A 15,169-nucleotide genomic window follows, 5' to 3' on the forward strand; every position below is an offset into this window, starting at 1 on the left:
TGTCAATTGGGGGACACATTTTCTGCAGTTAGAAACTCGGTAACCACACGCAGTTTCAGGTGCACCGACATAGTATGGTTACATGCTGCCATTTTCCTCGCTCTAGTTCAGCAACCCATGGTGATAGAAGTTTGAAACTTGGAATGTAGAAGGGGGAAAGTCTGAGGAGTACAATGTATGGTTGCTCAAAATCCAAAATGTCTTTACACCGTCAAAAACAAAGAGGAGGCATTACTTTTCAGCCTGCCCTCGTATAATGGGAATTACTTATGCCTGTGGAAATTTTACAAAACTTTGAGATTTGAGGTACCCCTGGCATCATAGCACACTGTGCTGACCCCTCTACCATGTAGACCGGCAAGAAGTAATTTGTGTGAATAAGATATTTGTATTGTACATATACCTTGGTTTAACTGTAAACTTCTGCATATATTTGAGTATATTTTATACAGTTATAGCAGCATTTGGTAAGGTCAGTTATGCAAATGTTAATCTGTGTTATCTGGTTACTTGAACATAAAGAGAGAAAATAACATGCACTTTGATTTTTCTAGTGTGGAGCCCATAATTTCAAGAAGCGAGCAATTTGTTTCAAATGCTATGTTTCTCGTGATGCATCAGAAGGTGGACAAGGCAGTGAAGAAGTTAGTTCATATCCTACACACAGTATGTAAATTACACATGTTTAACATTTTTATATATAATTATCAATGAAGTTCAGATGATTCTAATACATTGTTTTCTGCTGATGTTATCAAAATACAAATTTAATTTCCTATTTAATACTTAAGCTGTTTATATTTAATGATTGGTTTGTACCTATCCATTGGTTCTCCATCGTAATCAGCCAATAATGGTGTATCAGTTAAACCATGAAATTGTCACTATAGTTATTGATGAAGTTCTAATTTAAAATTTATCAGTATCAATAACCAATATTTTCCCAATCTGATATAAAATTGGAAGTGTTCAATGAAAAAACATGAATGGTTCATACTCCTCCTTAATTAATGTACTTAAGCAGGTTACTGCAATAGGGTTTTCCGTTAAAAAGAGGAACTATATTTGTAAATATTTACCTTACAAGACTGGAGTATTATGAATATACATAAAAATAACAAAATGGACAGTTTTTGCATTAATTAAAAGTTGTGTATGTCACCAATGGATTACAAGTTAATTTGTTGTAATAAATATTCAAAAGTAAAAAAAAAAGTAAAGTGCTCCCCTGTGCTTAGCACCATGCCATGAAGGCGTATAGGGGGTGTGGGGGTAACGCCCCACACTTTCTTGATCCGGTCGTGAGTGGGGGTGATGTGATCAGCATCACACCCCTGACCGCCTTTACCCCCCAGGGTTTCCCCCAGGTACCCATGTTATTCGATGCAGGGTGGGTGCCGGGGCCGCTTCCATCGTTAGAAAAGTTCCCGGATTTGAACCGGCCGGGGATCGAACCTGGGACCTTTAGCATGGTAGTCAGACTCATTACCGACTGAGGCACCGCGGCCACTAATAAATATTCTGTAAATTGATTTTGATTTTTTTTGTACAGTTTGCAGTCATTTGAATATAATATCTAAAAGAGAATTATTTTGTGCCAAAAGCACTAATAAAATACTATAGTGATGTGAGATTTCAGTGGAACTTTGTAAATATCCTAAATTTAGTTGAAGCTCACTTTGTCCCTCATATCAGTGACTTGGAGCAGAGACGTACTGACCATTTCGGGCAAGGGGACAATTGCTCCCTAGGTCCAGCTCAGAATTAATTTTTGAGCCTCTGGAGCTTGGTATCCATAAAAAAAGTAGCTAACTACTTTATTGTATACTATGTGCTATATAATAGCTTTTGACCAAGACATCATAACCAGTCATACAAACAAGGAAAAGATCTGTTTGATGAGAAATGTTGGATTCCTTCTTTTCCTACAATAAAGTAAATTACGAAGGGATGAACAAAAGGGTAGACATAAAAAAGCCCCATACCCGGTTTGGGATTGAACCTAGATATTTGGCAGATCAACAAAGTGGTGGTTGGAAAGGCAAAAAAAAAAAAGGGGAAGAGGATGAGGAAAAGACATTCGAAAAGTCACGTGCCCTGGGTAAGTATTGCTGCCCTATTAATATTTTTGTTGATTTGCAACAAAATAGGCTTTGTAATAAAAATCTTGCTTGATCTGCTCACAATACAAAATATTCTATGTATGATGTAAAAAGTACCAAGTAGTGACTAATAATATGTGTAAGAGTGTTTTGAATTTCTGTAATTCTCAAAATTAAAGTATTTCTCAAACCAGCTTTACAAGGCATGAAAATATTCTCAGTATTATTTGATTTAAGACTCATTACATAATCTTAAAGATGTAGATGTAGTACAGGGTTATTATAAATGATGGACCCATTTTCAAAACGTCATAGGTAGGGAAGTACAGATCCAAATTGAACAAGCTATATACCAATGGAAAGAGGAAGGTTCAAAGTTTCTGGCGGGCAGCGGCCGGTGGGCTGTGGTGGTTGCGGAAGCGGCCGGTAGAGTTCACGAGAGGACCGTCTCTGTCAGTTCTGAGCGAGATGGCGACCACGTCGATGTTTGCCGTGCAGCCAATGGTGGCCACATTGAACATTTATAACAGTTACAAACATTGTGGTAATAAACTTTGAACCTTCCTCTTTCCATTGGTATATAGCTTGTTCACTTTGGATTTGTACCTCAATAAATATGATGTTTTGAAAATGGGTCCATCATTTATAATAACCCTGTATATACAGTATAGATTTTAAAAAAGAGTTTGATTCGATCAATCACGATATTCTGCTAAACAAACTCTTAAGTTATGGGTTGACAAGCCAACTAATTAAATTATTTATATCTTATTTTAGTAATAGAGAACAATTTGTTATGTACAAAAATGCAAAATCCTTTCTTTTCAATGTAAATTCAGGTGTACCGCAGGGATCAAACCTGGGTCCTTTGTTGTTTTTACTCTTTATAAATGACTTACCATCTGTTATAGATTCCTCTAATTGTCTAATTTACGCTGATGATGTGAAGTTAGAGAGATAACTAATGTGGAGGATACTTTTATTAAACTTCAAAATGACCTTGATAAAATATATAAGTGGAGTATTGAAAATAAACTGAGTTTCAATATAAATAAATATAATTTTATGACATTTACTATGAAGAAAAATGTATTGTGGGTATGTGATGGAAGGAAAGGGTCTGAAAAGATTTTATGCATGTAAAGATTTGGGCATTATATTATCAAGTAACTTGTCTTTTAAAGCCACCTCTACTATGGATCTTCTCTACAATACTCTAATAAGAAGTAAGTTAGAATATGCGAGTATAATCTAACTATCTCTCTAGCCTTCTTAAACCCGAAGGTTCATGGCTGCAGCAACACAGGCCTTCCATCTGTCCCTATCTTGAGCAAGATCTATATACTCTTTTTCCATCCCTACCGAGGTGGCTGCGGTGGCTCAGTCGGTAACGCGTCTGACTACCATGCTCAAGGTCCCGGGTTCGATCCCCGGCCGGTTCAAATCCGGGAACTTTTCTAACGGTGGAAGCGGCCCCGGCGCCCACCCAGCGTCGAATAACATGGGTACCTGGGGGAAACCCTGGGGGGTAAAGGCGGTCAGGGGCGTGATCACATCACCCCCACTCACGACCGGATCAAGAAAGTGTGGGGCGTTACCCCCACACCCCCTATACGCCTTCATGGCATGGTGCTATGCACAGGGGAACACTTTACCGTTACCTTCATCCCTACCTATTTCCGTTAGGTCCATCTCAGTGTTGTCCCTCCATCTTCGTCTTGGTCTTCCTACAGCTATAATCTGGTCACCTATATTAAAATCTTATAAAAATGAAATAGTGTGTGTCCAGAAAAGATTTCTGAGGTATTTATATTTTAAAAAATATAATAAATTTATATATAGAAATACGATATCGTCTAAGGACTTTTTGCAAGAATTTAAATACATTATCAAGTAGACGTGAAATCGCACAGCTTGTAGTACTCTATAAAATGATAAATGGTTTACTAGATAATAGTGATTTCTTACAAAAAATTCACTTTAACGCTAGAAAAGTTAATTTAAGAAGCAGAAATATTTTTTCTTATAGGACACCAAGAACTATGGCTTATAAGAGTTCACCTCTGCAAAGAATGAGTTTTAGTTTTAACTATGTAGTTCAAATTAACCCTGACATAGATTTTTCCTTAAAACAAGGAATTTTTGAGACTTCTTGAAAGGATATATAAGGACCAAAGTAAATGATACGATGTTTATGAAATTTTGCTGTAATTTTACTGTAGTAAAAATCAAAAGAAATTCATAACTATAGAAATTAAATTATTACGCCTGATTTTTATATATTGTAATGGGATGTGGTAACCTATATATGTGAATTTATGTATACATACGAGGGTCACTATTTATATTTTGAGCCTAACAATGAAAAAACAAGAATTTGGCATTGAAAACTGCTTTATTGATTTTCGAAGTATTCTCCTTTATGGTCAATACACTTTTGCATTCGTTCGAACCATTTGTCAAAGCAGTTTTTCCAATCTTCTTGAGACACCTCCATAATATGGTTTTTGAACGCATCAACGGCATCTTCCGCCGACGAAAATCGTTGTCAACGCAATTTATTCTTGACATTCGGGAACAAGAAGAAGTCATTGGGTGCCAAATCAGGACTGTACGGCGGATGACCCATCAATTCGATTTTTTGACTGTTCATAAAGTCGGTTGTTAGACGAGATGTGTGACAGCTGGCATTGTCTTGATGAAGAATGATCCGACGGCGTTTGTTTGTTTTCCGTATTTGACCGAAGACCTCTGGCAAACAAATTGTTGTGTACCATTCAGAGTTGACCGTTCTACGTTCCTCTAAAGGCACAGTTGCCACATGACCAGTTTTCCCGAAAAAACAGGCGACCATTTGTTTCGATGTGCTTCGAGCACGTACAACTTTTGTTGGATTGGGTTCATCTTGAAACACCCATACAGTCGACTGCTGTTTACGTTCCAGATCATATGCAGATATCCATGATTCGTCACCTGTTACAATCTTATATACGTCTTTTGAAGCACCACGATTGCATTTATTGAGCATTTGTTTACACCAATTGACGCGAGCGTCTTTTTGAGTTTTTGTCAAATTGTGTGGGATCCAACGAGAACATACCTTTCTCACAGCTAAATGATCATGTATTATTTTATATATGCTGGTGGAACTAATGCCTATGGTTGCCTCAATCTCACAGTATGTCACATGACGATCTTGCAGTATTAGGTTTTGCACAGCATCAATGTTTTCTTGAACAACAACTGATTTTGGACGACCTTCGCAAATCTCGTCGGTGAGTGAATGGCGGCCACGATTAAATTCGTTATACCAGCGTTTCACAGTGGCAAAGGATGGGGCTTCATCGCCAAATGTGGAAGTAAGTTGATCGATGCACTCTTGTCTTGATAATCCACGTCGAAAATCGTAAAAAATCATCGCACGAAAATGTTCACGAGTTAATTCAATTTTATTGTTGTCGCGCAATCTCCAAGGCAACATAAACAACACAAATCAAGCTATTGACAAAACATTTGAAGTACGTTATGGTCAATAATGCCAGACGATTCCGTGCAAACGTCAAATCGCTCCTAACTTCAATCAGTGTTGCCAAGGCTCAAAATATAAATAGTGGCCCTCGTATGTGTACCTTTATGTATGTATATTAATATAGCAATGTGTACGATGGAGTATTTGTATGTTATCTTCACGAGTGTTGATATCTTATGAATATATTACTTACAGTTATTTTATATAAATCTAATGCTCAGTGTTCGCCATCATAAATCTTGTATTTTTCTATATTGTATTGTATTCTCTTTTTTCTCTCTTTTCTTTCTACTTTTCTTTTTCTCATATTTTTATACATAAAATAATGTAACAATTAAATTGGTATAAGTCTCTTGTAATTGGAGCTATGTATGCTCTGTTAGGGACAAATAAATAAAAGAAATAAATAAAAATAAATAAATAAATAATTCCACTTGTAAAATAATACTTTGTCTTGGTGTTGTATTATATTTAAAGCATGCATCATTTTTAGAATGTGTTCTGTGAGAAATACTATTGTAGTATTAATGATTCTGTGATTTTGAGATTTTCAACTATTAAGTTTATTGCTTGCTTTTCAGCTATTTTACTGAGAGGTCTAGATGTTTTATCTACTGAGGATTCAGTGCTTCAGGCCATCCAGAATTTCTCATCATTGCCAATTCGTAGCATTCGGATAGGACGAAATTCTATAACTGATGCTTCAAGGGGAGTGTGTTATTTGGAAATGAATAACGTTGCAGATGCAATGTATTTGTATAATGCACTAGATGGTGACCCTCCTGTAGTTGATGGAAAGAAAGGTAATTTTTAGCTTTTCTATTTTTAGGATTTTTTTTCCCATGAAAAATGCACTATTGTTGAGACCCTCATTTATTGATTTGGTGTTATAAGTCCATTTTATGCACAGTAAGGCTAATCAGGACTGGACCTACAGTTTAAAGTGGGATCTGAACCACTATGTGCCTCCACTGGGTATCAAACCTGAGACCCCTTGATTACAAGGCAATAACGTAACCACTATGCGATCGGAGAGGCCTGTGTAGGCCCTCCTGGTTGGAATTTGAGTCCCTATTCATGTGTTATGCATTCAAATGGAGGTGTAGAAAGCAAATACCTACATGTATATTTCAAAATCCTCAGTCCATTTTTTACCTTTTCAAAACTCAATTGTTTATGGAGGGCTAGATACAAGCAGGGAGAAGACAAGTTATATTATTTTTTTTTTACCTCGATAACTGCCATACATTTAGTCTTTCAGCAGAGATAGTCAATGCTTCAGCTGGTTGGGTATGTTTGAATGAAATTGGCAAAAGAAAAATGGGGTTTCCCTCTGTTTTGGGACCTATACTGTGCCTACAGCTATTCTCACAATACACTGTGGATGGTAACATCTTGTTTTGTCTCTCTTCATAAATGTTATCTAACTACTATTTATCATATCATCATGATTAGCTAATAGTATAGAAAATAATTCTAGTCAATAAGTGTGCAACTGATTAAGAAAATTAATATCAAGCATCTGTTCACTGCCATGTTTTATGTACCTATTTTCATAATTTGCCTGCCTATCTTGCAAGTTTTTAGTGCCTATATATCCACTTACAATATTTTTTTCAGTGTTGGTGTCGTACTGCAAGCTTCCTCAAGTGTCAACATGTCCATCTGAAGCTGCCAGCATAGCTTTGGCAGCTGCACAATGGAGTAATCAAAATGAGAATATGACACCACAACATGGACCTGAAGATGTTGAACGCCTTGCCAAGTATAGTGCAGCAATCTATGCCACAACACCAGAGGAGCTTGTAGCTTATATACAGTATTATCGGCAGTATTACCAAAATCAAATGGCTCAGGTAGATTGTTTTTGACATTATTTATGTATTGTTTGTGGGGATGTGACAGATTAAGCAGACTTCCCTAATGGTGTAGTGGCTAATTCTGTTTCCTTTTAATCAGAGAATCTGTTTCGATTCCCAGTGCAGGCACATTGCCGATTGCTTTGAACTGAACTTTCATTTTTACAAATTATTGATTTTGAGTGTGATCACGGACGATTGTGATGAACTTTGCTTCACAACATATTAATCTATACTACAGGGTGGCTCAATAAGTCACTTAACACCCTCAGTACAAGGCCACTGCGGCATGGAATTTGAAATTGGCGATGACCAATCTTTATCAGGCCAAGGGGGAACCACATTGACACCACCCACACGGTCGGCGGCCATCTTGATGTAAGCCATCTTGAATTCAACTTCAGAATTTTAAATGGGAAGGGGGTCGTGCGACATATCAAAATGGGCTAGAATTTCACGAGAAATGCAATGGTGAAGGTTTTTTCGACGTATCTTTAACCAGTAAAAAGTTATGACTGAATTCTTGTACCAATTTGCTCCTTTTCGAGGTGTTAGAAAAATGCCGTAAAATTTGTTTAGCGCATCGGTAATGCATCGAGATCAAAGTGACATCTAGGGAGAGACGTTCACATGCCATTGCACACGATTTTAATCGGATACATCCACGAAGAGCTGCTCATTATGAATGGTTGTCGCGAACAATTTACAGTGTGACGCTTCCATTGAATTAAAAGTTCTTCACAGTGACAAGGCTAATGTTTATTTTCAGAAGGAAGTTTATAAACAGAATATTCGATGCTTTTTATCTGATAACCCATTTTTGACAGATCAAAGCTGAATGGTTAGTGTTGGTAAGTTATTGGTGTGACGTGCTGTGTGGAACACGATTGGTTAGTCAATTTTCCATCAACGGAACCTTAAATGCTTAGGGCTACTTGGATTTGTTAAATAAACAGGTTTTTTCATTCTTGCTTATGAAAGAAGGTACTTTTTACAGAGTTTTTTTTCAATAGGGAGGAACACCAGAACGCTATGGGAACGTCGTGAAGCAGTTTCTGTCCAAAGTTAGGTATCAGATGACAAGGGTCACATATTCTGTTTATGAACTTCCCCACAAGTAAAAGTCGAGGTGGGTTTGATCTGGTGACCATTGCGGCCATTCAACAGCACCTTCATGATCTGTATAACCTGACTTTTGCCTCACCCTATACATACATAATATCTTGCAGGCTGATAACGAACAGAAAATCACAAAGCTAGTTGGAGAGAATGTTCCATGTGCACAGTTAATGAGTTCTGCATCCACTGAAACACTTCCAGCAGTATATGGAACAACAGTTACCATCACACCAACCACTACAACGACAATGATGCCAAGTTATTCTAATTATAACAATGCAGTTAAATTTGCTGCTGCTGTTCCTGCAACGACACCAACAACTGTATACCAGCATGTTACTCCACCTGCCCAAAGTGCAGAACAACCTCAGTATTGTAAGTGTAAATGTTTAATTTTACATGTAATATGTATAATGTTCTGATCAGGGATGAAACTCACCGATCTGCTGATAATGGCCTGTCAGTTAATCATTACATTTGCCTCCTATAACTTTACTTATTTAATATTTCTATAATTATTTTGTAATTTAAATTTCATACTCTTGGCTTGAAACTATCAGCTTGAAAATTATCTGGTTGGCCGAAAGATGCACTGATTTTCAGTAAATACAGTGAGGTTCTCCTTCTTGGTGCTTGTTGTTTTGTAATTCTAGCTGTATTGCTTTTCTAACAGTGACAAATTAAAATGTGGAAGTTTTCAGCACAATGCTTTATGCATAGTTATACTCAAAATATTTGGGGGAGAAAGTATTTTTAGTAAATATTATAAATTAGGGAGGGATAGATTAATAGGTACTCTATCGTTATTGGCCAATGTATATACAAATCAGTGTATTGGTTTATAAGTAGACCTCTGAATTTAGGTTTTTAACGTATTTTTTTCCCTTTACGGATAAATAATAAATAAGTTACGTCTATGTTTCATTAAAATTGCAACAACTGAAGTTTTTTAGTGCTTAAAATAACCTATTTTGCTTTATAGAACCGATTTTAGGTTTAAGCACCTAACTCAAACCTTTTTTTATGTCTCTATATATATTTTTTTAAGGTTTTACAGGTTTCTTTATATCACACAAAGGTATTTTCTCTGTTTGGTATTGTACAATTCAATAACTAACCTGTTTGAAACATACTCTCTGTCGATTTTCTTCCTTCCTAGTCCATGATGTATTTTCAAAGCTCTAAATAAAGCGAAATGTCTGGCGCCACTGTCACCTGCACAGTCCAAACTGCAAACTCCTGATCTATGTGGTCGCGTCACTTCGGGGTTTTGTGACATTCATGCCTTACGAAGTAACATTTCAACATTCAAATTTGCACTACTGATTATGTTTTTGTTGAAACATCCTCATATGCAAGAGGTGGAGTTTTACTGTGGATAACATGAAATGATTGTTACTTATTAAGGATGGCCACTCCATAGGACCATGATAAAATTCAAATATAATTCCCGGTTTCCAAAAATTCAAGGGTGCAACTAGATATTTTGCTTTCTCTATCTCAACCTTATGTATTACAGCCTCTCACCACTCACACAAATACACACACAAATAGTATATTAACAATATAAAGGGTCTGTGTGATTACAATGTATCCAAAAATTCTAATTCAATTCAATTGAACTGTCTGTCTATTTAAAATATTTAAGGTGCGGAGTTTACGTTTGCCATTTCACATACTCAGTGTCCATATGCAGTCATAAATGTTAAGGGATATACTAATCTACAAAAAATTGTTAATTCTATAAGAATTTCGATCTCAAATTTAACTAATTACCTTCAAGGTATCTTATTTTTCGATAATCTTCCACCTGTCAGATTATTCAGCAAAACACACTAACAAAGAAAACAGATTGAGATGCAGCTTCATTTTCTTTCCTAGATAAAAATAAAAGCTAAACTGCAAAATACTTGTCTCTGGACATTTATAAATATGTATAAATTCAATGGGATATGATTAATGAAAGTTGCATTTGCATGTCTGCAGAGAAAAATTTATGCATAATTCCTAGAATCCAACGAATTCCCGGCGAGTAGTCACCCTGGTATTGTGCAGCAAATGATACATGCGTAACTCATTTTTCGTATCAACAAGTAACTTTTGCTAAATGTAAAATTATACACAAATGTAGTATTACAATAATTTGTGCATTGCATAATTTTGAAAAATATGTGTACAAATGAAAATTTGCTTGTTATACGTATATACGTATTAACATTACTTTTGAAATTTTGTTTTTAACGACTGTAGCTATTTTTCAGGAATTTAGAACCACTTAAGTTTTCTGGAACCTACTTGAGGATTTTTCGAGCCTATTTTAAGATTTTTAGAACCTATTTTAGGATGTTTAGAACTTAACGGGATTTTTAGGGTGTATTTTAGGAACCCAAAGCACTCTTTTTAGGACCTAAAAATCCAAGGTCTATTTATCAGTAAAATTACTGGTAATTGTAATTTTACCAATATGATATATCTATAAATAGTTTATAATTTAGTTAAAAAATCCTGCCATTTTGCTGTAATTTTTATGGATATAAACATATAATCTCCATTGACTACTTTCTAAAGTAAATGTCTAAATACAGCTTCTTTTGCATTTCAGTCTTCTTGTAACATAGTTTATCAAGGAGGTCAATGAACCATTCATGTTCTTCAAGAACCATTTGGAATTCTGTATCGGTTATTAGTATCTGTGAATTTTATATTGGTACTTTATTGGTATTGGTCAAAATTTCAAATCAGTCTTTCCCTATTACAAACTAATAAATTACATTGTGAAAAATCAATAAAAATGCATTTTTTGTAATTTAAAATGCTAGAAAATAATGCCTGTATCTATAACTGTCATTAAAATGTTCATTCTATAGATGAAAGTCAGAATAATAGTCAATAGAACATCATTGGCATGAAGGTAAAATGTTAACCATTCAAGCTTGCACATCTGACCTTGAATCTTTACCTTCCACTACATCAGTTACCTAAATTTAATTTCAAATTTAATTTATTCAGCTCTGCTATATTTGGGCATGGGAGAATTGCAATTTCAGTACTAAAGTTGTACAATGTTTCATAACTTGTGACATAAAGTGTTTTCAAATTTTTCTTCTCTCCAGTTGTACCTGATGTTAGTGCCTACCAGTATGATGAAGCGTCTGGTTACTACTATGACCCGCAAACTGGTTTGTACTATGATGCAACTTCACAGTATTATTACAATGCTCAAGCACAGCAGTTCTTGTATTGGGATGCTGAAAAACGAACTTATCTTCCTGTGCCAACAAGTAAAGATGCAGTTTGTAAAGATGAAGAGAAGAAAGTTAAGGAGATATACAAGCCAGATAAAGTGAAAGTTGCAAAGAAAATAGCTAAGGTAAATAAGAATACATAACGAAGAGTTATGCCCGTAGAAATGTTAACATGTTTGAAATCCAGTAAAATCTTCCTTTGAACAGCCTAGATACTCTTATCAAGTTTGATTAAATATAGTTTTAAAAGGTGATTGTTGCAAACAAACAAGATCAGAGTTATTATAATGATTGAACTTTCCCAGATAATAAAAACAAGCATCAGCTGATGCCATTCGTATCAGTATTAGAAAGTATTAGGGGCTGAGCTGATATAGGCAAATGTATTGGTATCATCTAATGTCAGGGGTCTCAGTATTTGAAAGTGTGTGTTTTAAAGTCACTCTGTACTTCCATGGAATCTAAATATCATAAAAACGATGAGAAATGCATAATATTCATTATTTTGGCAACAGCATTGTGGCGAGGAATTGATTTTGTGATTAAATAATTATCTTTTGTGAAATTACGAATATTTTGAAGTAAAATTTTGTAGATTGATGTGGTATAGTTCTGATTATAAACTACATTTTAATATTTATAAATATTCTGAACTAGTTTAAATTGTTGCAATTTCCAAGTTATCAACATTGGTATCGGGAATCGGTAAGATCATTGCCATTGGTATCAGTATTTGGACAAAGAAGTATTGATTCAGCCCTGGAAAACATCTGTTCAAATTTAATTACCTATACCAACCCTACTTTTTCGGTCATCATATTGCAGGATATGTGAAATACCATTTGATTCTTTTGCAGGGTCAAGATATTTTTTTTTAGGATTGATAGCTATTTTAATATTTTGATTACCTCCTATGAACCTGAACCTGCCTATATATGGATAAATATTCTGAACTTAAAATTGTTACAATGTTGAACTTTGTCTGTTGGTGAGATTATTTTGTTACCTGATTAAATGTATTACTTGTTTTAATAACATTCAATATACTCCTGATTACATTGGTATAAGTAATAATTACTGAGAACATCATTTTAATATGGACTTCTGTGTGACAGGATATGGAAAAATGGGCAAAAACTTTAAATCAGAAGAAAGAAATCGCACGTCAGAACCTTGCATTGGCAGCCGCATCATCCTGTACAAAGTCTAGTGGAGCAGCAGATGCTGGTTTTGCAGTCATCGAGAGGAAGGAGCAACCACCACTTACTGGTGGTTTAACAACTTTTGTTTCACCCCAAGAGAGTCCTCCGGATGAAAGATGTACTCCAGATCTCTTTGCTGTAGTAAGTACCTCAAACAATATTTTCCATTATGCATATGGTTCAATTATATTCGCGAAGAGTTTCAGCCTTGGTAATAGTATAATTTCAGAGTAGTCTCAGCCCTACTGGAGACTATAAACTGTATTCAAATTGATGTGTTCTGGAGTGTAAAAGGTGATCCTTTCTGAAGACACCCAAATGTCAACTTCTCTTCCACATAGTACAGCTTGAACTGCATTTTGCAGACTAATGACGTTCTAGCATCTGAACTCTCACCTGGTATAATCAATCCTCTTTGGGATTTGTGTTGTGCCTTGTCCATGTGCGTTTGTGATTGTCCTTTCGTTCATTTTGTCTTATCACTAGGGCCCGGAACTTTATATGTCATAACATATTTTTTTTATTTGGCATCGGATTGAATACTAGTGGGGGGGGGGGGGAGATCTTTACATATCTGATGAAAATCAGCCAAAATAGATGAACTTAATAAGGCATATTTTGACATATTCTACCAATTTCGCATTTTTACAGCATATTTCTTCAATTTTCTTGTAATAGAACATATTTCTGTATAATTTCGTAATTGTCATGCATATAATCGGTTATTTTATAATGTAATCTTTGTATCTTTAGCACAACGGATAGTTCATATTACTAATGACAGGATAAGGAAGTTATGAATGAAGAAATTAAAAGCAGATGCAGTCTTTTGTTACCAACTAGTACAGAACAATAATATCCCCCCCTTTTTTTCGCTCCGACAATTGATAGCCATGCAAACATTATTGAAGAAAAATGTTCTGTCACTCTTCTGCAGGCACGGGTAGTAAAGAAGTTTCAATAGTTCTCATTTATTTACCTTTCTTTCGGTTCGAACAACAATCAGTCAAAAGTAAAAATAACATTCGGTACATTACAGCCCCTACTCCATCGGCAATCGAGTACAGGAGGTTCAAGATCACTTGTAATTTGAGCAAGGCACGTATAATGTGTATCAGTGCGAGTTAATAGGATGCCTCCTCTCCTATAAAGGAATCTGTTATGGTGAGACTGAGGGACTATGGTTCAGAATTTGGGAGTGATGTGTTCTCCACAGATTCTGTTTTACAAGTTGTGTGAAACCTGGGTAGGATATTCAAAGAGATCTTCAGTATTGCAGCATTTAGACATGGCGAAACATCAAAAACTGCCTAAAAAAGTTGTGTTTTCGTGTATTTATTGCCAAGATTTACCAGAGCTGTAGCAAGCTGCCAATTATGCTTTAGTTTCCACAAAGGTGTAAATCTAACATAGTAAATAAGACTTATAATTGCAGTAAACCTCACAATATTTTCAGTAGTTTCCCCTCTACATTCTTCAGTTAAAGAAGATTCTGACTTCATTTAAAACCCCACCCTTGCTGTTCTTTCCTGGAAGATACTGACATCCCGTATAATGAGAAACTCAAAAGTACTGTTGTGCATATTTTTGGCTTTACTGGGAATATTTCTGCATTTTTGTGACATATTTTTAATTTTTCATGACTTTTTTTTCTTTTTTTGTGACATAGTTACATACATATTTTACAATTTTATAGGACATATAGTCTCTGGCCCTACTTATCACCATTCATTCTCATCTTCGCGATTAGCCAAAAGAGGCAGAAATCAAAGTAAAATAAATGGATTGAAGAGTTCCCGAAGTAGAAAAAATGGTGTAACAAGTGATTCATATAGGGGCTACTTTGAAGAGACTGAGAAATGTTATTACCGGTATAAACTTTAATACAAAACGTTAAAAAAGTATTCATGTTTTTTTTTGGGGGTGGGGGGAGTTAATCCTCATACATGTTAATACTTGTGACATTATCAGGGCTTGAAAAATCCCGGCGACTAAAAATTTCAGCCTGGCGACTGTGATCTCTTGCTGAAATTTTGCCGTTCTTTAAGTTTGCATGTACGAAATTTTGAAGATTCTAAGTTCAAATTGCAGTACAGCGTAAGTTAGCAAATTA

General features: G+C 35.4%; 1 protein-coding gene across 1 annotated transcript in view; it reads left to right on the top strand.

Moving 5' to 3' along the window:
• The window catches only part of LOC145985409 (RNA-binding protein 5-like), a 57,181-nt gene that overhangs the window by 22,237 nt on the left and 19,775 nt on the right, over nt 1-15,169 (top strand). Inside the window, exons 8-13 of the mRNA XM_083119400.1 lie at nt 555-666; nt 6,213-6,434; nt 7,252-7,487; nt 8,720-8,984; nt 11,723-11,979; nt 12,970-13,197. Of these exons, the coding sequence (XP_082975526.1) occupies nt 555-666; nt 6,213-6,434; nt 7,252-7,487; nt 8,720-8,984; nt 11,723-11,979; nt 12,970-13,197 (1,320 nt within the window). The remainder of the gene's footprint in view (nt 1-554; nt 667-6,212; nt 6,435-7,251; nt 7,488-8,719; nt 8,985-11,722; nt 11,980-12,969; nt 13,198-15,169) is intronic.

Source organism: Lepisma saccharinum, chromosome 3, assembly GCF_977018435.1.
Source record: "Lepisma saccharinum chromosome 3, izLepSacc3.1, whole genome shotgun sequence".
In the NCBI taxonomy this organism is placed as follows: Eukaryota; Metazoa; Arthropoda; class Insecta; order Zygentoma; family Lepismatidae; genus Lepisma; species Lepisma saccharinum.